The sequence below is a fragment of the Rhineura floridana genome, chromosome 2, assembly GCF_030035675.1.
Source record: "Rhineura floridana isolate rRhiFlo1 chromosome 2, rRhiFlo1.hap2, whole genome shotgun sequence".
NCBI lineage: Eukaryota > Metazoa > Chordata > Lepidosauria > Squamata > Rhineuridae > Rhineura > Rhineura floridana.
Genome location: NC_084481.1, coordinates 49,320,014 through 49,347,898, shown reverse-complemented (window position 1 = coordinate 49,347,898; position 27,885 = coordinate 49,320,014). Strand labels below are relative to the sequence as shown.

At 43.1% G+C, this 27,885-nt stretch overlaps 1 protein-coding gene across 1 annotated transcript in view; it reads right to left on the bottom strand.

The window, feature by feature from the left end:
- SLC38A11 (solute carrier family 38 member 11) overlaps nucleotides 1-26,331 on the bottom strand; it is a 40,353-nt gene extending 14,022 nt beyond the window's left edge. Inside the window, 7 exon segments of the mRNA XM_061612935.1 lie at nucleotides 10,871-10,950; nucleotides 13,861-13,958; nucleotides 15,919-15,984; nucleotides 18,785-18,916; nucleotides 20,419-20,493; nucleotides 22,822-22,939; nucleotides 26,131-26,331. Coding sequence (XP_061468919.1) covers nucleotides 10,871-10,950; nucleotides 13,861-13,958; nucleotides 15,919-15,984; nucleotides 18,785-18,916; nucleotides 20,419-20,493; nucleotides 22,822-22,939; nucleotides 26,131-26,184 — 623 coding nt within the window. The 5' untranslated portion in view covers nucleotides 26,185-26,331.
- Between the last annotated feature and the right edge of the window lie 1,554 nt (nucleotides 26,332-27,885).

The window sequence follows — 27,885 nt, the reverse complement described above, 5'->3', positions numbered from 1 at the left end:
CTGAAAGAGAGTTCTGAAAAATTAAAAGTTCAATCCCTACATTTTAATAGGTCCTAATAAAGGTATTACTCTTCTGTGCCTGCCATATTGTTATTAAAGAAAAGCATATTTATTACATTTATATCTTGCTTTTTCTCCAAGGAGCTCAAAGTGGTGTACAAACAAGGTTCTTCCCCGCCCAATTTTATCCACAAAACAATCCTGCAAGGTAGGTTAGGCTGAGAGACAGTGACTGGCCCAAGGTCACTCAGTGAGCTTCATGGCCGAGAGGGGATTTGAACCCTGGTCTCCCAAGTCCTAGTCTGACACTCTAACCACTATACCACATCACATATAAAGTATACACCACATATAAACGATGCAAAAAATGCCTTGCTTTCAAGCAACCAGAGGGATCCAGACATAGGCATTTGCCTCTTCTCTCCTACCTCCCCATCCCCGGTAGTAAGGTAAAAGATATTATCCAGGTCAGGAAACTACAAAACATTGAAAAATTGTTAAACATAACAGAAACCAGTGGGACACACACACTTCATGATATTTAGTTCCAAGCAATGGCCCAGTTCAGACATAATGCTATCATGCTCTCTCCCCACTCCTGCCCCATTCCTGGGATGAGAGGAGGCCTCCTGCTTTGTGAAACCAGTTTCCCTTAACTTCTTAACCTTGCTACAATCCTGGTTTTTACAAAGTGTTTAAACCATAGTTTTCCCATAGATGGTATTGTGGTGATTTTGAAATGTTACATTTAGGAAAAGCCATAGCTCACTGGCAGAACATCTGCTTTGCATACAGAAGGTCCCAGGTTCAGTCCCGGGTATCTCCAGCTAAGGCTGGGAGGGATTCCTGCCTGAATCCCTGGAGAGCCATGGCCAGTCAGTGCAGACAATACTGAGCTACATGGACCAAGGGTCTGATTTGGTAGAAAGCAACTGCTTGTAGAGAAGCTCATCATGACAGTCTCGACAGCCATGTTCCTAAGGAGTGCCCAACAATGCAAGCAGCCATGTTGAACCATTATTATACGCACACACACACGTATAAGAGCAGAAATAGATAGCATAATACCTAGTTTATTAGTATCAGCTTGGCTGCAGTCCTACACATAGTTTCCTGGGAGTAAGCTCTGTTGAACTCAGTGGTCCTTACTTCTGAGTGCACAGGTTCCAGTTGTAAGATACATTGAGCTTTAACAAAAGATCTTCAGCCTGCTGTAACCTTTTGCTTAGAAATGCAAATGTTCTTACAAAGAAGCATTACCATTAAAACGGCTAATGTGAATTATGAAGCCCACAGAAGAGAAGCATCCAGCCTCTGCATGATTATTTTCCTCGTCCTTAGGCCGTGCTAATTTGTCACAAACAAACTTTGAAACCTCATTATCTCCTCATACACTTGGCAGAGCAAAGAGGATTTGTCAATTATTCTGGTGTACCAGCTCTGGGGGAAAAGTCCCAGTCCCAAAGTTGCACTACCTTGTGTTCCCCCTCTACCAGTTTGCAGTTCAGCCATCACTGAAAACTGGTTTAAGAAGTCAAAAAATCACCCTGTCAGGCTCATTTATTTGTTATAGTGGCAGTATTACTTGAGCTGATTGCTCATTTACCTCCAGCAAACCATGGTTTGCTGGAGCAGCCACATTACATCTGAATAGGACCTTAGTCTCATTGTCAAGAGGTATTTTCTGGAGAGAATTAGTGAAATATCCTATGATTTTGCTGCATTATTTTTCCTGCCAGTTTCTTTTTCTGTATTATTTTAGCATATTGGGGTTTTACAGTCATTTTTTGTGAACTTCAATCAAACAATAGTTGTGAAGGCTGAAAAAAGAGGCTCTTCAAATCACTAACATAATTCACCAGTTGTAATTCAAAGTGATGTTGCTGTGCTGTAATATTCCTGCAATTCAGGTTTACCGCCACAAGAGGTCTGCTTTTGTATCCATTTAGATTTTTGAATTTACCCTGTCATTACCAGAACTTTATATTCAGGAATAAATATATGAAAACTGCCTAGCCAAAGATGTAAACACCTAGTGCAACCCTCCAGATGTTTCTGATTACAACTCCCATCATCCCCAGCTCACACACTGTTGGGAAAGTAGATGCTCAATATGCTGTCTAGTGGAAGGCAGATCACTGCAATCCAAAGAATGACATCCATGCACACATAGGAGAGGACTGCATGTTCATAGCTAGCACTCGGGTATCTTCACCGCAGCAATTCCCACGGCCACAAAGAAATATAACTGGAAAAGTTCAGCTGGGGTGAAAAAGGCCCATCGCTTTGGCAATGAGTGTCAAAGCAGAATAACAGCACCCATTCACCTCCCCCATAGTGATATTCTGGGTCAGACTCTCTGGAGAAGAAAGTGTCTAACCTGTAGGAATAGTTGACCGTCACATTTAAGAACTTGAGAGCAAATGTTGTTAGAACTGGCTGAAACTGGTCAGCAGATCTCAGTGACTGGGCAGAAGGAAACAGCTCCTAAGTTTCTAGGTGTACGTCCTGCAGTGTTCTACCTTTATAAAATATAAAATGTTTTGTTTGGAATCAGAAGTCCAGCAATCTTAAATAAAACAACACAGCACATGGAACCAGGGTTGGGATATATAGAGAAAAAAGAGGGATGGAGCATTTAAGACTATCCAAGGACCTAAAACTCGCAGGTAAAGCTACTGAATCTTGGAAACAAGTTAAGCAGAGTTTTGAGATATACATGCAAGAACATGCTATACAAAAGAAGAAAATTAGCAGAAAATAGCCATATTGTTTAACATAGCTGGAAACGAGGTTGTGGATAACTTCAATAGCATGCAGCTAAACCAGGATGAGAGAAATAGCTGTGAGACTGTTTTACAAAAGTTTGCAGACAACTGCACATCAAAAACAAGTGAGACATTTGAGAAATACAAGTTGCACAAAAGAAGTAAAAAAAGAGGATGAATCTTTTGAAGAATTCCCAGCAGACCTGAAGTTGGTCAGTCAGGATTGTAACTTTGGGCAGCTGAGAGTAGAAACACACTTACTGTTCTGCCAGTTTCAATGCAGGTTCCACCTCTCTTTTCTGAAAACGGGGCACATGAAACTAGTCAAGCCTCGCCCCTTTTTACTGTAAAACCTGGTGGGATCAGATTGAGTGTTGTTTTTTTATTTGCTTCAGACAGATTTCACAACTGATAGACAGATGAACTCATTGTCCCTCCAGGTGTGGCCATTAGAAACGCTTTGCCATAGGCAACTAGTGTATTTACAGCCCAAGTCTTTGCTAAGACATCAGATTGTAATAGGAACTGGAGATTCAAAACTGCAAAAAAGACTGTTAGAACATGTGGATTTGACTGTAGACAAAGCAGTGAGAGTATATCAAGCAGAAGAAGTTACTCTTCAAACTCAGCCCATAGTGGAAGGCAAAATAGAAGCAGAGCTTGGAAAAGTTACTTCTTTGAACTACAGCTCCCATCAGCCCAATCCAGTGGCCATGCTGGGTGGGGCTGATGGGAGTTGTAGTTTAAAAAATTAACTTTTTCAAGCTCTGAATAGAAGCAACTGCAGTGTTGGAAGTCTTGTCCAAATGAAGAAAATAAAAAAGAACACAAACTCTGGCAAAAGAAATGCAAGAAGACAATAAGGGACGCTAAAAAAGAATTTGAGGAGCACATTGCTAAGAACATAAAAACCAACAACAACAAATTCTATAAATACATTCAAAGCAGGAGACCATCTAGGGAGACAATTGGACCCTTGGATGATAAGGGAGTCAAAGGTGTACTAAAGAACGATAAGGAGATTGCAGAGAAGCTAAATGAATTCTTTGCATCTGTCTTCACAGTGGAAGATATAGGGCAGATCCCTGAACCTGAACTAACATTTGCAGGAAGGGATTCTGAGGAACTGAGACAAATAGTGGTAATGAGAGAGGAAGTTCTAAGCTTAATGGACAATATAAAAACTGACAAATCACCGGGCCCGGATGGCATCCACCCGAGAGTTCTCAAAGAACTCAAAGGTGAAATTGCTGATCTGCTAACTAAAATATGTAACTTGTCCCTTGGGTCCTCCTCCGTGCCTGAGGACTGGAAAGTGGCAAATGTAACGCCAATCTTCAAAAAGGGATCCAGAGGGGATCCCGGAAATTACAGGCCAGTTAGCTTAACTTCTGTCCCTGGAAAACTGGTAGAAAGTATTATTAAAGCTAGATTAACTAAGCACATAGAAGAACAAGCCTTGCTGAAGCAGAGCCAGCATGGCTTCTGCAAGGGAAAGTCCTGTCTCAGTAACCTATTAGAATTCTTTGAGAGTGTCAACAAGCATATAGATAGAGGTGATCCAGTGGACATAGTGTACTTAGACTTTCAAAAAGCGTTTGACAAGGTACCTCACCAAAGGCTTCTGAGGAAGCTTAGCAGTCATGGAATAAGAGGAGAGGTCCTCTTGTGGATAAGAAATTGGTTAAGAAGCAGAAAGCAGAGAGTAGGAATAAACAGACAGTTCTCCCAATGGAGGGCTGTAGAAAGTGGAGTCCCTCAAGGATCGGTATTGGGACCTGTACTTTTCAACTTGTTCATTAATGACCTAGAATTAGGAGTGAGCAGTGAAGTGGCCAAGTTTACTGATGACACTAAATTGTTCAGGGTTGTTAAAACAAAAAGGGATTGCGAAGAGCTCCAAAAAGATCTCTCCAAACTGAGTGAATGGGCAGAAAAATGGCAAATGCAATTCAATATAAACAAGTGTAAAATTATGCATATTGGAGCAAAAAATCTTCATTTCACATATACGCTCATGGGGTCTGAACTGGCGGTGACCGACCAGGAGAGAGACCTCGGGGTTGTAGTGGACAGCACGATGAAAATGTCGACCCAGTGTGCGGCAGCTGTGAAAAAGGCAAATTCCATGCTAGCGATAATTAGGAAAGGTATTGAAAATAAAACAGCCAATATCATAATGCCATTGTATAAATCTATGGTGCAGCCGCATTTGGAATACTGTGTACAGTTCTGGTCGCCTCATCTCAAAAAGGATATTATAGAGTTGGAAAAGGTTCAGAAGAGGGCAACCAGAATGATCAAGGGGATGGAGCGACTCCCTTACGAGGAAAGGTTGCAGCATTTGGGGCTTTTTAGTTTAGAGAAAAGGCGGGTCAGAGGAGACATGATAGAAGTGTATAAAATTATGCATGGCATTGAGAAAGTGGATAGAGAAAAGTTCTTCTCCCTCTCTTGTAATACTAGAACTCGTGGACATTCAAAGAAGCTGAATGTTGGAAGATTCAGGACAGACAAAAGGAAGTACTTCTTTACTCAGCGCATAGTTAAACTATGGAATTTGCTCCCACAAGATGCAGTAATGGCCACCAGCTTGGACGGCTTTAAAAGAAGCTTAGACAAATTCATGGAGGACAGGGCTATCAATGGCTACTAGCCATGATGGCTGTGCTCTGCCACCCTAGTCAGAGGCAGCATGCTTCTGAAAACCAGTTGCCGGAAGCCTCAGGAGGGGAGAGTGTTCTTGCACTCGGGTCCTGCTTGCGGGCTTCCCCCAGGCACCTGGTTGGCCACTGTGAGGATGCTGGACTAGATAGGCCACTGGCCTGATCCAGCAGGCTCTTCTTATGTTCTTATGTTCTTAGTGGATCAGATAGACAGTAATCAAAAGCAAAGAGAAATAAAAAAGCAAAGAAGAAGAACAGGACTCTTCACAAAAACCCCAGAGGAAGAGGCTGCAAGACAAAGGGCCTCAAACTGCAGAAAATGTGGAATAAATCATCTAGATAGGCAATGTCCTGCACTAAGAAAGCGGTCCAACATATGCAAACAATATAACCACTGCCAGAATCTGCAACCACAGAGGAGAGGGCAAAGCATGCAAACGAATGCAGTCTATCAGGATAGCTCAGATGAAGTTACTGATGAGGAGTTCTATGAGGGAACAGTGGCTGCAGAGAGAGGAGATAACTGGATTGTTGAACTGGAGATTAATGGAACAGTCATTAATTACAAAATGGACACAGAAGCAGATGTAAATGTACTTCCTGAACTAACGGTAGACAAAGTAAACAAAAAGCCAAACTGGATCAAGAGTAAAAAAGTAATATTGAGAGCTTACAACGGGAGGTTATCCCCAATAAGGAACGTGTCAACTAGAGGTAAAGGTTAATTATCAACTCAAATGAGTAATTTTTGTAATACCTTTGGGAAATACTGTGCCAATTCTTGGTTTAAAAACATGTCAAGAATAAAGTTTCATCAAGTTTGTCTATATGGTAACTAATGCTAAGGACTTGCTTATATAAGATCAGTAAGCAGAGTTCTTGAGGGCATTGGTTTATTAGACACTAAGTACACAACTGAGTTAGCAGAACCTAATTATCCTGTCATCCATGCCCCAAGAAAGGATCCTCTAGTCATAAAAGGAATATTAAAAAGAGTTAAGATAGACTGGTAACTGAAAAAAAATACTGAAAAAGTAGAAGAATCCACTGAATGGGTGTATTCATTAGTAATCATAGAAAAGAAACATGGATCACTTAGATTATGTCTAGATCCCAAACAGCAATAAATATTTTAAAAGGCAGCATTTTCCCTTGCCTACGAGAGAGGATATATTCAGTGAAATGACAGGTGCAAAATATTTTTCAATTCTGGATGCATCCTCAGGTTTTTTGTAAGTACCATTGGATACCCAGAGTGCAAAGTAATGTACTTTCAATACAAGTTTTGGGATATATTGTTTTTGCAGGCTCCCATTTGGCCTTCCATCACTGAAGTCTTTCATAGGACTGTACAGCAAATATTTGACAGGGGTCCTGGAGTTAAAGTGTGTTTTGATGACATCCTTGTATGGGGCACAACTGAAGAGGAACATGATAGGAGGTTACAAGAGGCCTTAAAGAGGACAAGGACAGCTGGGTTGAAACTTAACAGGGAGAAATGCAAATTTAGGGTAAAAGAAATTACCTGTCTGGAAGAACAGATTTCTTAAAATAGTGTGCAAATTGACCAAAACAAAATCAAGGCAATATCCAGTACCACCCACCCACCCCTGGTGATAAAGAATGCGTATAAAGGTTTCTAGGGTGACTCATATAAGCAGGTAAATTGAAAACCTGGCAGAGCATACCAGTGTCTTAAGAACGCTCATAAAAAAGAATACCTAGTGGAAATAGAAGGCAAATATGGATACAGCTAAAGCTGAAGAAACAAATTGAAACAGCCCATCCTAAAGTGTACTGACAGTAACAGGGAGACCAAATTGCCCACAGATGCTTCTAAAGAGGGCATTGGGGCCACTCTCTTGCAAAAAATATGGTGACAACTAGAGGCCAGTGGCATATGCATTCAGGGCCCTCACAGACACAGAAATGTTATATGCACAAATAGAAAACGTGTGGGCCCTGGTGCATGTTCCATGTTTTTATATATGGGAGATCAGTGGTGGCGGAAACTGACCACAAACACCACTATTGCTAGAAAAGGGCTCACTGATATACCTCCTAGGCTTCAAAGACTTTTTTTCCAGCTACAATTATATGATTTGAGATTACAACTCAAACCAGGCAAGGATCTGGTGACTGCAGGCACAATATCCAGGGCAGCTGATGCAACTGCTGCTGATAAAGGTCTATGAACAGTTTTTGTGCACATTAATGAGATAAGAAAGTTTTTCCCATTCACAGATGTGGAAAAAAGTTGCACTGTCTACCACACAGGATGAGATGCCACAGCAGGTAATAAATCCTGTCACCTATGACTGGCCTGGTCATCATATTCCTGGCCCATATTTTCAGTTTGTGGAGGAACTCTGTGATAGATAAGAGTTTTGGTCAAGGGTAAAAGGACTGTAGTCCTTAAAACTTTAAGAGCGGATATGCTTGAGAGAATTTATGAGGGCTATCTGGGCATTGAAAAATGCAAAAGGAGGGCTAGGGAGGCACTATATTGGCATCTTATGAATCTCGATATAGAAAATGTAATACACAAATGTAATACATGCCAGACAGCCCAAGAATATGAAGGAGCCCACATGAATAGGGGATGAAATACAAGATGCCAGGCATAAAGTGGAATTTATTTGTTTACAATGGCAGGCAGAGATAATATTTTAGTGGTTGATTATTTTTCTCATTATCCAGAGGTGGTTTTGTTGAAAGGTACAACTGCATCACAGGTTATTCACTGCATTAAATCTATTTTTTTTCAAGGCATGGGTCATGTCTGATAATGGCCCACAGTTTTGAGGGATCCAATAAATTTGCAAAGGACTATATCTTTAAGCATGTCATATTGAGCCCAGGATACCAACAATCTAATGGGCTGGTGGAAAATGGGTGGAGTATCAAAAGACTGAAGAAAGCTGCTGCTTCAGGTGGGAACCCACATCTAGCCATTCTGATCAGCATCTTTTGTACATGGCTTGTCACCTGCTGAGATTTTATTTGGCAGAAAGCTGAGAACTAGACTGTCTGCTTAGCAAGGAGGGTTGCCAGGTTCATGGCCTGAGACTGATGCCAGGCCCAGCCTCCAAGAGGTCTTCTGTATCTTTAAAAGTTGTGCAGGGGGAAGGGAGAATTCCACCTTGTGGTTTTTCCCATTACAGGGTTGCAAGAACACCTGCACTTGGCTGACCTTCTCTTCTCCTAAAGATACAGGATCAGTCCCAGGCCATGGACCTGGCAACCCTATTAGCAAGAGATAGTCACAAGAGTGTCTCTGATCTGTGCAGATATTGGAGCATGAGCAAACTGAAACAGAAAATGTACTATGATTTGGGACCTTGCAGACACTGAAACCTAATGACATTGTTTGTATACGTGATGGTAACTCATGGAGTCAGAAGGCACATGTTTTGTGACAGGCAGCTCCACAATCATATGAAATACAAATGGACATATTTATAACCGTAACAGGAGACATTTACAGCTTGTTCCAGATCAGAAGACAGTATCAGTAATCAACATCAAGTTATGGATACACTGCCTACAGAGAGTGGTGTACTGGAATAAATGGAGGAACAAAAGGAACTGGATCCTGAGAGGATGGCAGAGGAAACTGGAGAATCACCATGCAGATCCAATAGATTACGCCGAGCATCAGAAAGAATTATTGAACAATGCTAGTGTGTACATTCAAAAGTAACATTACTGTTTATTTGATTTTGTTTTTTTAAAGGGGAAGATGTGGAAGTAGTTGACTGTATCTTTAAGAACTGGAGAGCAAATGTTGTTAGTCAGAACCAGAGCTTGGAAAAGTTATTTTTTTGAACTACAATTCCCATTAGCTCAATCCAGTGGCCATGCTGGCTGGGGCTGATGGAAGTTGTAGTTTTAAAAAAGTAACTTTTCCAAGCTCTGGTCAGAACTAGCTGACACTGGTCAGATCTCAATCAGTGGGCAGAAGGAATGAAGCTCCTAAGGTTCTAGGTGTACATCTTGCAGTGTTCTACCTTGCATCAGAAGTCCGGCAATGCTAAATAAAATAAAGCAACACCCACCCCTCTTTTCAGACTTCACACCGCACAAAAAGCAGGTACAAGAAATTCTGTGTACTCACTTCTTTAGATTCTCTGTAAGGTCAACAGCTGCTGTAATTCATGCTTCTGAATCTTCACTTCTGTAATGCCCAAAGCAAGACTACTTGCATCCAGAGCTTGGAAAAGTTACTTTTTTGAACTACAACTCCCATCAGCCCCAGTCGGCATGTGCTGGCTGGGGCTGATGGGAGTTGTAGTTCAAAAAAAGTAACTTTTCCAAGCTCTGCTTGCATCTCACTTGGTATTGTGCTTCAGGAATGATCATGAGTGGATGAGATCCATGGATCACTACTTCAAAATGGAAATTCAGAAGCATGGATGTGTGTGTCCTTCTATATTTCAACATGTGCTTCCTCCCTCCCCCCACTCCCCCCAGTCATTCCATTATATAGGGAAGGCAGTGTGAGCGTAGCAACCCTTCCCTTGAGATTCAGAAAGGACTGGTGGGAGTTTCCTATGCAGCCATGCTGGAAAGAGAATTTCTTGCTGGGCAATGCCAAAGGGGGAAGTAAAGGGAACAGAAGAGGACCCTGTGGAGTGGGTGGAGGTGAGCAAAGGGCCGCCTGGTAGATACAATGTGGTCCCTGCTGTACAGCTGCCTAGCAAACATAGCCCAGCCACTGCTGCCTCCTCATAGCACCATGGTATCTTTTTAAAGGATTTTATTTATTCATAGTTTCATTAAGCCATGGAATTATTCTACACGATTCAGTTTCTAAAATTATCTCCATTCTACTCATGAAATAACCTTCAACTGCTGTTTTTGTGTACATTAAAAAAAATAGCAAGTTACCAGGAGGTAAAAATAAAACAAATTCTGATGATAAAAATCTCAGAGTTTCCAACCTCCAGACTGGGGAAAGAGATCCTCTTTCAGCCCGAAAGCTGCATTCGCTCATGGGAAACCTTCCAGGGTGGGGGTCGAGGTGGCGGGGAGAGGGCTACATGCCAGTGGGGTGTGTGGCTACAGGCAAAAGTGAGTGGAGCAGTAGATGCGACTCTTACCTTTGTATAACAGGCTATGTTTCAGCCAAGCAAGAGTCAAGAGGTTTCTATACACACACCTCTATTTCTATATTGTTTTAAAAATCTGCAAAACCTGTTTGGCCACTGTTTGGCTGTAAACCGCCCGGAGAGCTTTGGCTATGGGGCGGTATATAAATGTAATAAATAAATAAATAAATACTGGGCCAAGAGAAATCTGCATGTATACCATAAAAAGTGAGATCTCTCTCAAATGAGATTAAGCTCTGTTAGAAAATACTGTCTGCCTCCAACCATAAACTTTATTTTGTTTCTCAAGAGTTTTGGAAGAACCAGAAATGACAATATTACTTACACCTGTGCACTAAATGTAATTGCCCTTATAATCCCAAACACCAGGATGGCGACTGTTAAAATGAGAGAAACAAACGATACCTGTGAATAACAATAAAAGCATTAGCTGATTATACCAGCTAGCAATCAAACGTCTGAGAATTTTCAAAAGCATAATCATGTTTTTCAAATAAGAGAGCATGAATATATCCCTGGGTGACAGTAAACATAGTTCAGTAAAATAAAAAGAGCTTTTATCATTCAAAATGTATCTTCCTATATTATATTTTTATAAGCATCATGCTTACAAAAGGGGGCACTCTCGTGATCTGTGGAAGGTGGCAGGGGGAGCTCTGGCAACCCACAGAGGGGCAGTCAGTGAGCTCTGGCAACCCCCGTGGGGGAAGCTCAGCGAGAACTCTGGCAACCTGTGGGGGGAGGGCTCTACAGATTCCCAGGGGCGGGCGGAAGATTCTGGTGACTCCCGGGGAGCTAGGGGAGGGCTCTGGTGACAGCAGTTGAGGTTGGCAAGCAAAACAAGCGGCCTCCAGTAGAAAAAAAAAGGCAAAACACAAAAAGTAACACTGAAAAAGCAAACATATTTTTAAAAGGATATTTCTTGGTTCATTTATGTTGCCCACAGTTCTGTACCCGTTTTCCTGAGCTACATCCCACAGCAGTTTGTCTACTTCAGAAGGGTAATACAGCTACATGCTATGCTACAATAACCTGCTCAAGTTTATGTACGCTTAAACCCCGCTATGGAAATGGAACGTAAGGGTGTGATCCTATTCCCACTTCCCTGAGAGTAAATACTGCCGGTACAGGACTGGCCCAAGGCATTTTGCTGCCTGAAGGGAAGGACAAGATGGCACCTCCTCCCAGTTCCACATAGAGAAACCAGCTGGATCGACAACAGCACAGCATCCTCCACCATATCGGAGAGCAGCTGACTAGCTGAGGGAGCACAGAAAGCAGCAGGCTAGCTTAGGGAGCACACAGCAAGCTATGAGTGGCACAAACAGCTCTGTCTTTCAACACCTTGCCTGATGGTAGAGCCGGCACTGTGCAAGTGGAATTCTAATTACAAAATGAGGCTTCCCCATTTCCCCCTTCAGCCCCCTGTGCTCTCCCCACCGCCAGAAAAGCCACTCCTGACGTTCAGGAGATTCTTCAGAATGGCATGGGATAGGGAATAAAGTAGTATTGTAGGCAGGGGGAATCAGCAAAATCAGGGGCACCCCACAGGAAGGCACTTTCAGATCCAAGCATTTGTGCTCTTTTATTTGACTCCCTTCTTCTTGTCATCACCCATTTGGCTCTTTTCCCTTGCTCTGCAGCATAGCTCAGAATTGGGTGCAAGCTTCCCAGCCCCGAGAGGCAGTCCTTCTCCCTGGACTCGGGCAATGGCACCCATTGGCACTAGTGTCCAGACTTTCAGGAAAGTCCTGATTTTGTACACCTGTGCTAGTCAAGAGCCTTTTGAAGGCTAGTAGTTAGTACTGAGGCTGCAGGGCTGGCAGCAGCATGCTGAGTTACATCTTAGGTCTATTGGAGCAGCTCCAGCTCTATAGATCTAATGCACTCTTCCAGTCTAGTGCATCCTTCTTCAGCCTGGTGCCCTTCACTTGTTTTTAGGAAGCCCCAGTCAGCATGGCCAATAATCAAGGATGATTGGCGTTTCAGTCCTTCAACATTTGGAAGGTGGCATCGAGTTGGGGAAGGTTAGTCTTGTGCAGTGATGCCCTAGGAAAACATGACAATAATGGCAGGCACACCATGAAGCTACATATATCTCCATCTCACTTGCCTTGCAATGGAATGCCACTCTGGTCCTCGTAATATAAGCTTCTGCTTGATTTAAGTTTCTGTCCCAGATGGTAAGACCTGCAGTGGGGGTCCACTGTGCAGAAAGTTGTACATCCTACCAACTACACTGTACAGCAAATTTTGCTTACAAACAAAGATATGTAAATTCACAAGAGAGTTGTATGTGTAACATGCTTTATTGTACTTGCAAGCTCAACCCTAAATATGAAAGCACTACTCACATCGTAAGGGATGAGTGGTGGCAAATGAAGAGATAACCACCTCTAAGCTTTTGTTGATCTAACAGATATGGATGCTCCTCAATGGGTACTGATAGCTAGAAGATGCTTTCTTAAATGAGCACTGACAGCTGTGGCTACTGGTTACTAGCATATGCAATCTGCTTGATCAATGCTGCAAACACACAGCTTGGTGAAGCTGGAACATAACGAGTGAAGAAGTCTTGAGGTTTTGCAACTAGCTGAGAGCAGGGCTCTAAGGGTATGATGTTTATTTTAAGTGGATCAGGCTAACAATGTTTGTGTAGCTGTGCTTGCCTGCTTCTCCATACTCAACACCCCGGTGTAGGAATTATCTGCATAAATACTATCAAATGTGAAGACCCTATATATGCATGTAAATCATTGCATCTACATGCCAGCCAGTCATGGCTTTCCAACATGAGCACACACAACAGTTTAAAGATTTGTAGGACTGTCCCACACTTATTTTATTGTTCCATCACAGGTGGCATGCATGGGGTTCTCAAGAAGTGTCCCATCCATATCCAGATGTAGACCTGCTTTGCTTCAGCAAGGTGGCTGCATCATGTGCATTCAAGCTATGACGATCTACAAATGGGTATCACGTTTGTTTCTAAACAGAAATACCTTCTGTAATTTTATGCCATGTGACATGACACTTTGATCATACTTGAAACACATAACAGATCTGCTTAACTTTTGACCCTCCCATGAGCCCATTAAAACCCTGACCCAATCATCATCTAAGGTAGTCTTTCCCAACCTGGTGCCCTCTGGATGCTTTGGACTGTAACTCCCATCATCCTTGACCGCTGGCTGTGCTGGCTGGGGCTGATGTGATCCAAAACATCTTGGAGAGCACTAGGCTGAAGAAGTCAGATCTAAGGCTATTTCCATTATTAACCAATATTGAGAAGTTTTAATTTCTATAATGATTTACCTTCCCCAATTTTGATATATTTCAATAAAGAGAAAGAAGAAGGGTGAAGAAGATGGTAACACACAGTATGATACCATGGCGGCCAATAAGCAAATTATCTTGATCAACTGTTAAAAAAAGAGAATATTATTATGTATATTTCTATAAGAAATTGATTGCTCACTGAATATATGAAAACTTCAGTTTAGTGTATTGAATGTCCATAACCCTAGTAGAAGGATACAATAAACGGTGTGGGTATGATTTTTTAAATTATTGCATTTATATATCATCTTTACTCCAAAGAGCTCAAGGAGTCACACATGTTTCTCCCCCTCTCCATTTTATCCTCACAACAACCAAGTGAGGTAGGTTTCGCTGAGAGGTAGTGACCAGCCCAAGGTCACTCAGTGAGAGTCAGGACCAAGTGGGGATTTGATATGAACCTTTATCTCCCAGGTCATAATCCAACACTCTAACCACTTTGCCACATTGGTTGATGCAGTAGTGGGGTGGTGAACTATCTATAAACAGAGTCAACAGTATTTACAAAATAAATGCATCACAAAATAAATGCCCCAAATAATTATGCAAGAAGTTACATTACAAGCACTCAAGCTGCAATCCTATGGGAGTAAGCCCAACTGAACTCAGTGGGACTTAAACATATAGATTATTGCACCAGTATATAAATTATGGAATGCTTAAACCTTTTTGTCTAATTCTGACCATTTAAAAAAAAAGAAATGCTAAAGGCCCTCTTAAATAATGTCTAAAACAGCAATCAGATAAAAACATTAGGAGGTGTTACGAAGCACAACCTTCACAAATACAAGCCTTGCCATTTTTTGTAAAGAAGTAGAGAAATTTATGCCAATTATTTATACACAGTATAATGAATGCTGTGCTCCACATTAAGTAATATAAATATATTTATATTAAGTACTATAAACAAACGTATGCATATTTGTTTTGCATAAATGCTCTCCACTGTCATACTTTTATTGTGAACTGAATGTTTTATTTTGATAAAATTTAGATGATGATGATGATTAAAATTTATATCCTGCCTTTCCTTCCAGGAGCCCAGGGTAGCAAAGAACAATGTGGTTGCAGGGGCAAAATGTGGTAGATGACAGGCAACGGTCTGCAGGTGTATGGGGTTGGAGAAAGCAACTGCAGGCTATGGAGGGCACCATATATGTATAACGCAATCCTAGGCATATCTACTCAGAGGTAAGTCCTATTTTATTCTATGGTACTTACTGTCAAGTATGTATATATAAGATTGCAGCCTTAGCGGGCAATCCAACTCATTTTTCCGCCGGGCTGGGGTGAGTTGGATGCAGTGGAGGTCGGCTGCACTGGCAGGCTCCTGGCTGCAGCAGTAGCCAGGAGTCTTGGGGGAGATGCAGCTCTGCCAGGAGCCTGCCGGCATCACTGGGGATCTGCTGGAGACAGCCATCCTGGTGGACAGAGGGCTGGCAGATGCCTTGAAAATGGGACATTCCAGAGGCGTGGTGAGGGAGGAGCCGTGGGGGGGGGCTTGTGCGAGATTCTCCTTGTGTTCAGATCCCTCCCCTGGGTCCTGAACCCCCATCAGAATAAAGTAATTTTAAATATGCCCCATGGCGCTTACTCCCCAGGAGGGCTGTTTGTGGGAGCTGGCACTTCCTGGCCGGATCCTGCGCGCAGCTCCCAACAGAGCCTGCATTCAGCTCCCAAGCAAGAGGAGGATCCTGCAGAGATTTCTGCCACTTCCTCCTCTGCTGCCCCCCTCCTCCCTCCCTCCCTCCGCTGGCTTTCCAGCAGTTAGATTGCTCTGTTAGTCATGCAGGGCTCCAAAGCTCCACCCCAATACAGCCTTTTACAGATGCCATATCCCTGCATTCATAACATACCTTTTGAAAATAAAACCTGAGATTTCTCAGAATGCTGACCAAAACGTTCAGATTATGCATCAGATACCAAAATCTGAGCCCCCACGAATTAGGTATACCAAGCAAATACTTACTCTAGGCATATAATATGCTACGTATCAGCCAATTCACAGAGAAGAACAAAAACAGATGGACTCACCTCCAGGAATTCTTTGAAAAACTTTAGTCAAAGTATCTCCTGTTATAATGTTGTAGCTAATCATGGCTTTAAAGAAGAAGGTACTTCATTAATAACGTTTTGAAAAGATAAATGAAGCCTAAATATACAATAAACGAGCAAAATTATATCAGTGGCATGCAATGCTATCTCCAAGCATGAAACATCTTTTATGTTATTTACTTTTAGGCAGCAATCATATGCACATTTACTTCAGAGGAGGCCCCACCAAACTTGGGAGGGACTAATTTCCAAACAAACACGCACAGAATCAGGCTGTCAAAGTGATATCCTTAATATGCTCCAGCATTCAGCAGCTTTTCAAAATCCCAAATGTTATTACTTTCTGGTTTTCATAAGTGAAACGAAGCAAATTTAATATTGCAAATTTAAATAAGTAAATTTAATATTGCTGATGGTAATTTTCACAGTAGTCATTGAGATGGTATGGGGAGTAATCCAAGCAGTCAATTGTTTAATACCCGTGAATTTTTTCAGTTAAGAAGACAGTTGCTTCAGAACATTTAAAAAGTGCTTTTCAAAATTTCTGTTATTTTCTACCCAAATCATGAACATTTTAAAGTTTAAAAAAAAGATTCCAAAAGTTCAGCTTTGGCATATATGTATAAATCTCACTCACACACACCAGGGTAGGTTACAATGGGTTGAATCCAACATTAATCAGAGTAGACCTATTAAAATGAATGGACACTAACTTAGCTCAGTTAATTTCAATTGGTCTACTGTGAGTAGAATTCAGTTGGCTACAACCCAATATTACTTAAAACAACAACAATCTAACTAATAAGAGCAGGTAAAAACATACAAATTAAAACATTTCAGCATAAAACAACTAAGTGCAGCAGCAGACTAGCATCCCATAGATCAGCTTTAAGCAGCCTGGTGGCCTTCAGATGTTTGGAATATAACTCCTACGCTGGCTGCAGTTGATGGGAGTTATAGTCAAAAACATCAGAAGGATATCACGTTGGTGAAAGGTGCTATAGAAGCCCAGGCAAATGAGCACGTTTTAATCTGGCACCAAAATGCCGACAATGTTGGCACCAGTTGTACTTCTGAAAAGGTGAGATAAAAATATAGAATGCTTTCCCCACAAGCATTAACCCTCCCAAGACAGCATACAAAGCAATCAGTGCAACAACAACATAATAATACCACAGGATCTTAAAGCTCTCAAATAAACGAGCAATAACATTAAAGAACAGTAAAATAACAGTCATACATAAATCATTATTAAAACATAGAGCCAGATCACCCAAAAGTATACTGGAGTAAAAGGTTTTTAGGGCTCTTCTAAAAAGCCAAAAGCCCCAGTACATCCTCGGGGAGACTACTACACAGATTGGAAGAGGGGTCACCACAATGAAGACCCTGTCACTGGTATTCACTAATTTAGCAGCTCTAATGCTGGGAAAAACAGAGGGGAGTAGAAAAAGAGGAAGGCCAAACAAGAGATGGATTGATTCCATAAAGGAAGCTACAGACCTGAACTTACAAGATCTGAATAGGGTAGTTCACGACAGATGCTGTTGGAGATAGCTGATTCATAGGGTTGCCATAAGTCGTAGTCGACTTGAAGGCACATAACAACAACAATAAACTGGTGGAGCAGAGTGAAGACTCTCCAGTGCTAATCTTAACGCTCAGGAAAGTACACATGGGTGTAGACCCTTCAGATAGCCTGGATCCAAACTGTTTAGGGTTTTAAAAGCTAAAACCAGCAACTTAAATTGGCCCCAGAGAAGAGCAGGCAGCCAGTACAGCTAGTGCACAATGGATGTAATATGTTTGGCTTCTTGAACTTTATCATTAAAGTATAAATCCATGTACAGTTCAAGACTGCCATTTCTTTCCCCCACCCCACCCCCATATTTTTTTTAAATGGGAAAAAGCAGACACTTCTAAAACTGACACACAAAAAGCAAAGCCGCATTGGTCCTGGGAAAAAAATGGCAAAAATCCAGAACTGGTCAATACCTTTATGAAGGCAAACCCAAAATGTCACAAAATACCGAGGAAGCTTTTCGAGTTCACCAGACCACACATACACTGAAAGAAATGTCCCACCCTGTACTGTGCCCTGCTGGCATTCTCACATTTGGAGTGAGTCAGAAGGAGCTCTATACACAAACCCACGTATGAGGGCAGAGCTCCTCCATGCAAAAGTGGGGCCCCTGATTGGACCAGGATTCTACCCTGGCCCACTTCACAAGGAGGATCTCTTTCCATGTACTTTAGTGCATATGCAGAGTCCCTTCTGACACATTCTAAATTCACCCTTTTCTCTCCCCGCAGCTTTGCTCAACATCCTGTCTGAAGAGTGGAGGAGGCTGGTCCATTAGGGCAAGTGGGGCACTGCCCCACTAACCTCAGTCTGCTCTCAGACAGCCCCCACCTGCTTGCCTTCTTACTTACAACCAGTCCAGGGGGTGGCACTGCCTGTCAGCTCTCTCCTTCTCACTCGAGGAGGAGGAGGAGGAGGAAGGTGGGAACAAAGCTAGGATTAGTTGGTCTCGCTCAACCTCCTGTTGGTCTCTCTGACTTCTGCCCCCCCCAGTCCCATTGGGCACCTGCCACCACTGTGTCCGAACAAAGAGGGGTTCAGATAATCCCTCCATGGACTGAGGGAGTTGTGTGGCCACACGGGCTGGCCCTGCCTCTTGCCCCGAAGCCGTGTGACCCCACAACCTCCTCAGGCATTTTCTCAGCCCCTCTTTTATCAGACAGGATGACGAGCAAAGCAAGGAGGGAAGCAGCCAAGCCACTTTAGCGTTGTTTATATAGCGCAAAAGGCCTAGTTCTTTATCCATTTGCTCTGTGACCTTACCGATGAAAGGGTATAAAAACTGGAGAGCTGAGAGAATTAGGTACCCAAAACCATACGTTTTATTGACCAGCGCCTGGTAGCTGTTGGTTCCAGACAGGTTCCCTCCTTTAATCAACAGGATAATAGAATAATCTGTTGTGGAGAAAGAAGACATAGTAAAACATAGTAAAAGCTTTTCTTTCTTTTTTTAACTAAAATGATATAAAATGGGCAGGTAATGTGGGAAGTTTCCATACTAGCAACAGTGGCCCCAAGGAACAGGTGGTCATATGCATAAGACCTTCTCATTTGTCCATCCTATGTCATATTGGCCTGGTTCATGGATAACACTAAGCCCTGTTTTATTAAACAATGGTTTATTAAATTATTTGCCCGTCCAAACCCTTCTCAGTGGTTTAACTGCCAGTAAACCACAATCTGAAGCCATGGCTTGTTGCTGACTTGCAAACCTCGGCTTGTTTTAATTGTGGCTTAGCATTCCATGCAAACTTATCAATCTTTCTTAACTATGGTTTGTTTGGCCACCCCAGACACTCATTAAGCTACAAAGGCATGAGGCAAGAATAGCTGGAAAACAGACCAATTGTTGAAGAAACAAACCATGGTTTGCCTGATCGTCTGTGTGACAATTCATGGTTTTTTAAACAAATCATGGCTTAGCATTATGTGAACTAGGCTTCTGTTATTGAGGCCATGGGATCCAACTACAGGGAAGTGACATCCTAACACTATATAAACTGTCCATGAAGACAGGAAAATAAGAGTATTGCTAGGATACTAATCCACCTTCTTCACATTAGCTTTTTGGAAACAAAAGTGGTGTCCCCTGCAGCACACTGCATGAAAGGAGGAGGAAAGTGGAGGGAACACTTCTGATCATCTCTTGTTCCTACTCCATTGATTGTTAGGCTGGGAACGTCCTGTCTGAGTCCACCTTTAATATTTAATTGTATGATTCAATAGTTAATATTTTTCATAGCTGTTGTGAAAGTCAACACTGTGCTAGATACGAAAACTGAGTGATTTGCAAAAATCTATCTTTCGTGGTATTCTAATATTTCCTAGGAAAGGACATCCAGTGTAGCACAGCACTCTACTTTTTCTAATCGTCTCAAAAGATTTGGCCTATTCAGGTGTTTTTCGGTACACATGAGTGACGTTCCAGAGAGACAATGGAGCCATACATGCTAGCCCCACCCTACTATGCCCCCTGCCTGTCCCACCCCCACGCTGTCTGGAGGAAGCTGGGAGAATGTCCAGAGGGAGGGGAGAAAGACTGCTGAATGCATGTACTCCATTTCTGTGCAGTGGACTACATACATTCAGACTGTGCAGAGATGCAGTTCACAGGGGCAGCCGACATGCATTTGGGCTTTCCCCTTCAGACCTTACTCCAAGGTGTGGACAGTGCGCGGGAAGGGCGTGCAGGGGACACAATAGAGAGACTAGCATGCACAGTCCCACTGTGAGTAGCAATGCTACTTGCACAGAGTGAAAAACGCCTGAATTAGGGATATTTGTGGAACTGAAGACATCTTATACATTCCACTTTTCTTAATTCCTGGATCTGTTTCTCTACTGAAAATATTAGTACCTTGGTCACTTAATGACAGCAGCAGCTTTTCAGGAGATACCTGTGATGTAAGCAACACCCAGTAGCAGCAATATTCCTAATGGAAAGCCAGCTTGCTTCAAAGAATAGGGCAGGCCTGTGAACACAAAACAAGCAAACAATTAGATTGGAGCTTTTCCAAATACTTGCTGCTTGTTGATGCAGGCAGTTTCTGCTGTTGCCCCACCACTTTGGGGTGCCCTTCCCCCTGCCACAGGTGACGAATCATCAATTATTTGCTTTAGGCATCTTGTAAAGATTTATCTTTTTGTGCAGACTTTCCTTGACCCACAATATTAGGCCCCTTATCACTGGATTCCTGTTTTTATCTTAGTTTCTATTATATGGTGGTACTGTTTTTATATTAATTTGTATTGTTTGCACACCACTTAGAAAATTTTAAAATATTAAGCAGTTTAGACTTTTAAATAAGGAAATAAAGCATGCCCTTTTTTTCAGTACCCAAAAGCAGGACAGCAATGTTCAAAGATGAGGACATCTCATAAAGTCTTCCCCAGCTGCAACAGCATCCAACATAATCTCATAAGGAGTTCTGGAGGCTCACAGGAGTGATGGGGATTAAACCCCGTAGTACTCCTCATCATGTCATCAGGAGTATGATCGGGTCAAATTTTGAACTGGAATTGCCTCAAAATAAAAATGTAAATGTATTGCCTTCAAGTCGATTCCAACTTATGGCGACCCTATGAATAGGGTTTTCATGAGGCTGAGAGGCAGTGACTGGTCCAAGGTTACCCAGTGCACTTCATGGCTGTGTGGGGATTCGAACCCTGGTCTTCCAGGTCATAGTCCAGCACCTTAACCACTACGCCACAAAATAAACTGAGCTAATTTGGGGTGGGGTGAGGTGGGATACCTTGGTTTATTGAGCTATGGATGAGCCAGCGGGGCGGGGGGATGGAAAAGGGATCCAAGAAAGTACTAAAAGCCAGGAAGAAAACCTTGTTGGCTTTTGTTTTAATTCATTAAAAGCAAGGACAAACAAGGAAGGACTGTTGAGGCAGCTCCTCATGCACCTTTCCTGGGGTTATGTAAGGCTTGTCTGCCATCAGGGAAGGCAGAATCAAGGAAGCGAAGCAGGGCCAATGCCAGTCATGCCAGGGCCCTTGGGCACCAGCCTGCCCTGGGTCTGCAGTACCAGAGCACAACCCCTCCATGCAGGCTGCATGGGCTAATAATCCCCCCCATGCGTCCCACCTACCTTTATTGCTACTGTAAATTATGTGTGCTGTTATGCCCGCATGCCTGCCATCAACCAAGATGGCGGCAGGGATGTCAGCCCCTTAGGAAAGCCTCTGCTTCCATCTTAGTTGGTGGCAGACATGTATGTGCATGTATGTGCATGTATGTGCATGCCTGCCATCAACCAAGATGGAGACAGAGGCATCAGCCCCTTAGGGAATCCTCCACTGCCATCTTGGTTGATGGTAGGCACACGCATGCAGCGCACGTCATTTACAGGAGCAATAGAGGGAGGTGGGGCATGCGTGGCCCACACTAACTATATTGGGGGGGAAGTACCTGGGAGCTCCCACTCAGCAATCCACGGCAGGGTTGGGAGCTGCTGCTGATCACAGAACGGGAGCGCTACCCTCCCACCCTAATGGGTGGGGCACTCAGGGGCCCCTCTGGGCTGCAGGGGCCCTTAACCAGGGCCCAACCTGGCTGCCCCCTGGCACCGGCCCTGAAGCCAAGGCCAGGGGAGCAAATAACCTGAAGGGACTATCCATGGCCTGAGAGAGCTGTTGGGGCAGCCCCTCCTCCACAATTCCTGGAGCCATTTAAGATCTGAGGAAGCCCAGGAACCTTATGCCAGCATGCCCTAAAGATGGGGAAAAGCAGCTGCAAGCTCTTCTTCAGGAGCCTGAACATTTGCATAAACACAGTAAGACATATTTTGTCTTCCCAGGTTGTGCGAACCAGGCCACAGGCTTTCTAAATCATTTTTGTATAAATAGCTCACTGGGGTCCCTGACCTTGATAGATACTAATCTGTACTGCTATAATAAATTTACTATAATAAGATTATTTATTTATTTATTACATTTGTATCCCACCTTTCCTCCAACAAGCTCAAGATGGTATACAAACATGGTTCTTCCCCTCCCAATTTTATCCTCACAACAACCCTATGAGGTAGGTTAGGCTGAGAGACAGTGACTGGCCCAAGGTCACCCAGTCAGCTTCATGGCCAAGCAGGGATTTGAGCCCTTGTCTCCCAGATTATAGTCTAACACCTTAACCATTACACTGCACTGGCTGATGTGGTGTGGTAGACAATCTATAAAAAGAGCCAACAGTATTTAGGACAAAAGCATTACAAAATAAATTACTACAAATAAATATTAATGTTAACAAAAAGGCCAACAAAATAATAAACTAGAGTGAAGATGAGTATTTTTACCTGTCATACCAGATCCTATGATAGAGTTGATAACATTAAAAGTAGCTGATGATAGGTTGCCAGTTCCTCGTTTATTTCTCAGTTTACAAACCAGGGTTGTCTTTTCAGCCATTTCTTCCTATTTCAATAAAGTAATATTGATGTCAGGAAAGTAGTATTGATATTTATTTTAAAAAACAAATACATATTTTATTTTTTTAATAAGCCTAAAAATAATGTTTTGGTTTTGGAAGGGCCTTCCCTCCTGCTCCTAAAACAAATAAATCCTGAGTTACAGATTGAGTTTCATGGAAAATCTTGGTAGTCATGAGCATGAATCAAAATAATAATCAGAATTAATTAATTAATTAATTAATATCCTGCCCTTCCTCCCAGTAGGAGAATTTGAAAGTATATTGGATTTAACTGTTTTGAAAATTCCGGCATAACAATAACAATTACTTTAAGGCTACAGTCTTCAACAATCAATGGAGTGAGCCCCATTGGATGTAGTGGGACTGACTTCTGAGTAAACAAGCATAGGATTGTGCGGCAAGTCTATTGTAGACAGCAAAATAAAATATCTGAATAGCAAATGGAACTCTGATAAAACTAAGTAGAGCTGAGTCTCCATCACTCAAACTTCAGTTATCTGAAAACAACTTGTTATCACAATACCCCCTCATACCAATGCAGGCCATTTCAATGCAGTGTTGTACAAATAGCACTTATATTTTATTTTAATAATTTATGGTTTGAGAAATTGAGAAAATGTCAGCTCAGCATTCTTGGAAGCGATCAGTCCAATGTACAACGTAGGCTGTCATCAAAGAAGGTTTCCCGTCAGATGGAAGGGGAAGCATCAGGATGCCCTTCCATGTAAGAAAAGCTACATCAGACACCTTTTTCCCGTGGCACCAACAGTGTCATTCAGGTGACTATTTTCTATCTAACGTAACCGCCACCTGAATAGCAATTTGCACCTGCATGGCCCTACCTGAATGCCATACATAGAATTTCAAGGCCAAATTCACCCACCGCACATACACTTTCTACACAATCATTTTCTTGCCGGAAAGTTGCCTGGGTCTTTTTCAGTCCTCATCACCTTTTCTTTTCATGGCTGCCTGTCTGTGCCTCTGCTGCTGCAAGTTTTTACTGATGCAATGTCTGGGGTGACAGGAGTTCAGCTCTCCTGACTCCCTGTGGCAAGTTCCTGGCCTCCACTTCCTGAGCTTCAGCATCACATTTTGCTGCCCTGTTCGGCTAATCCAGCAAGTGTCCAGGGTGCTTCCAGACTGCTGCTATTGTCAGGTGAGATTCGATCACACACCGACAAATTCAGGTCACGTTGACTGGGAGGTCTTGCACAACAATCCCACTTTTCCCCAAAGAGCAGACGTTTTGTGTTAAGAAAAGAGACCAAAAAGTTGGGATAACACTTGCTATGACAACATGTAGTTTAACCTTCCTGCAAACAAATCAGAGTGGATGCTCATTAAACAGCCAACGTCATCTAATCTCCCCACAATCAAATCAGGATAACAGCTCAATAAACAGGTGGTCTGGAAGTGCTCCAAATATCCAGACTCCTCCTCCTCCTCTGGAGGCTTTCCGACATAACCCAGTTCCTGCCGCTCCATTCCACATAACACACAGAACCTTTCGACCGACAGAATCTCAGGGTAGGCTAGAGCCTATGAGCCCTCCTGTCTGCAAGCTGAAGGTAGCACAGTGCCTTCAATAAAGGCCAGCTTTAATGCACTGTGGATTATTTAGATGTAAATGCCCCATTTATTTCACTGCTTGCACTGGAATAAAAAAAGGCAGTGTGTTTTTTGTGTTCATTGATTATTTGGAGGAATCCAAATCATCATCATCATCTGCCTGGCCCATTTAGGAGAGAAACACACTCCCTGTTCCCCTTGCTAGATCGTCACCTTGTAGTGGTGAGTGGGCTTGCGTGTTCCAATGAACCCTGTGAGCGATGCCATTGGGAGTCATGTACTCCCAGCCAGGTCACCCATGGCGGTAAGGTCAAGGGAGAGGAACCAGACAAACAACGATCCAAGAATGTCCTCAATGGCAGAACAGGCGGAGGATAACAATGTGTATGTTACAATGGGTGTGAAGGCAGATGAAGGCTGCAGCAGATAAAAGACTTCCAATCATCATGGTATCCATGCCATTGGATCAAAGCCTTTTCTGTCAAGATTGTGTGTTGATCATTGTGCGCTGATCTCCCCACATGAAACAAATTCATGCACAGGCGTCTTCCAAGCAAAACCTTATCCTGGAAGACAATCTTACTCGGCCAGGAGTGATCGCCAATGAAAACGAATGACACTCCTTATTCTGCCAGATCAGGGCGTCTCCACCACTCTCTTCTGAAAACTGGGGCACAAGACACTAGTCAAACCCCGCCCCTCTTTACTGTAAAACTTGGTGGGATCAGCTCCAGTGCCATTTTTTAAATTTCAGCTTCAAAGAGATTTCACAGCTGATTGGCAGATCAACCCGTTCCCCCTCCAGGTGTGACTAACAGAAAGGCTTTGCTCTGGAGGCTAGTATGTTCACAGCCTTAGATTTGCATCCCTCCAGCAAAACAATGACTGTCTGGAGGCATCCTCAAATGCATACGGGCAAACTCAGGTTGCATTATAAAAGCTGACTTGGCACTCTTCTGCAACAAACCTGTGTCCTCCCCCCCTGCCCCAATCGGATTTTGTGTGTTAAGCAAAGCGTTTAGAACAAATTAAACCAGAACTATCACTAGAAGCTAAAATGATGAAACTGAGGTTATCATACTTTGGACACATAATGAGAAGGCATGATTCACCAGAAAAGACAATAATGTTGGGGAAAACAGAAGGGAGTAGAAGAAGAGGAAGACCGAACAAGAGATTGATTGATTCCATAAAGGATGCCACAGACCTGAACTTACAAGATCTGAACAGGGTGGTTCATAACTATTGGAGGTCACTGATTCATAAGGTCACCATAAATTGGTGCAACATCGGCTAACCTCCCTACAAACAAATCAGAATGAACGCTTAACAAATAGCTGGCGTGGAGTCTAACCTCCACGCAAACTTTGCTCAAACAAATCGGGATGGGTGCTCAGTAAACGGGTCCTCTGGAAACGACATAAGGGCAAGTTATCGGTGTGATGAATAAGTACGGGGGAGGGGGAGATGGCGCTTCTTGGGTTGTTGTTGTTTTTTAACTAAGTTTGCTTTCCTACCCTAGGAACCTGCTGAAGGGCGTCTCGAAAGCAAATAAATAAAATAAACCCCTCATCCACCCAAAGGAAATCAGGCACCGGCTTACCTGGTGGGCATGGCTGGATGGGGGCAACGGCTGGTGCTGTGTTAGCTCTTCCATGGCGAATCCTTCCCACTGCCCAGGTTTCGACAACGATCCTTCTCAGGGTCTTGTCTGCTGGTTTCATGAGCAAAGCAAGGCGACTCGGCTAAAGCTTGGGACCGGGAGGGAGGGAAGGCGAGCAGCGCGAGAACTCCTGGGCGCCGAGTCACGAGGCGGCGGCGGCACATCAGGAGGCCAGGGGCGGGGAAAGGGTTAAATTGCGACCCGGGCTCTCTGGAGCACGCGAGTAGCCTGGGAATGGCAAGGCGTCACGTGGGCAAAAGTTCTGCGTGATCTTCGCTCCCAGTATTGGTTTGCCGAAATAGCAGCTATTTCTTTCTGAAGCTTGGAAGCGGGAGCCCCAAAACCAAAGTGAAAGCGCAGGGCATTGATCAACGATGATGGGTTGCATTGCTGTTTGGGGGCTGGGAGTCAGTCCAACTGAAGTCAGTGGGACGATAGTGTTCCTTCTCTTAGATGTGCCCATGGACGGTTGACAACCTCTGCCCCCTACCCTCAGTCAGGGCGCCTACGCCTTTAATAGTTGCATGCCAAACATTACAGAAAAAGGGGAGGGGGAGAGATTAGTTGCATGCCAGGCAGAAATCCAGTTTTCCTCCTCCCCATCCCCCCGCTTACTTTTACACGTCATTGAACTAATTTAAGGCAGAGCAGCCCTGCCAGAGATCTAGTTGGCAACTTTATTCTCATGCTGACCACATGGCTTCCCTTGTAGTAAAGACCCATCTCTTTCTACTTTGTCCTCATTTCTGGGTTTCAACCTCAGGGTATTTTTCAGATCAGATGCCCTTTTCCCTTCAAGCCAGCTTCACACTGACTTGAAAACTGTTTGAGACTCTGAGGTGTGTCCAATGGAAACTCTGTGCAGTGGGTGGTCCTAAAAGCTCTGACACCAGCTGTGGGGCTGGGTGTATTCCATCAAACAATAAAAACTTGTACAGTCAGGTAGAGGCTGTGAAATCACTAGTCGCCTACAGCAAAGTGTTTCCATTGACCACACCTGGAGGGGGAACAGGTTGATCGGTCCATCAGTTAATCTGTTTGAAGCAAATTTTTAAAAATGCACTCAAGCTGATCCCACCAGATTTTACAATAGAAAGGGGCAGAGTCTGACCAACGTTTTCAGAAAAGAGAGGTGGAGACACACTGGAACCAGCAGAACAGTGAGTGTGTCTCTAGCTGTAGATTTGTTTCAAACCACCCCCAGATAAAATGGTCTCGCTGGTTTTTAAGCAACTAGTATGCATGTACACACAGTTAATCCGGATAAATTGTTCCATTTAAATCAGTAGGATGAGAGCACAAAAGCAGACCAGACCCGATAAAGGGATGGACTCCTGGATTTTGAATAGTTCAGATGATGCAAAAATTCCCACCCACAATTTTAATTTGCTCAGAGACCTAAATCTGAATATGTGCATATAAATTAGCATGTGCAAATTTTATGCAAATATGTGTGATAGCCTGTGCCCCAAGTCTTCTAAAGTACCTACCAAGGTCCCTATTCAGAAGTGAGGCATGCTTCTGATACTGGAGGTGATATATACCATTGAAACTAGCCGCGCTTCATAGGCACATCCTCTCTAGGAAATTGTCTAATCCCTTTCAAAAGCCGTGTAAGTTGGTGGTCATTCCCCCATCCTGAAGAAGTGAATCCCACAGTTTAACTATGCACTGAATGAAGAAGAAAGTCTCCTG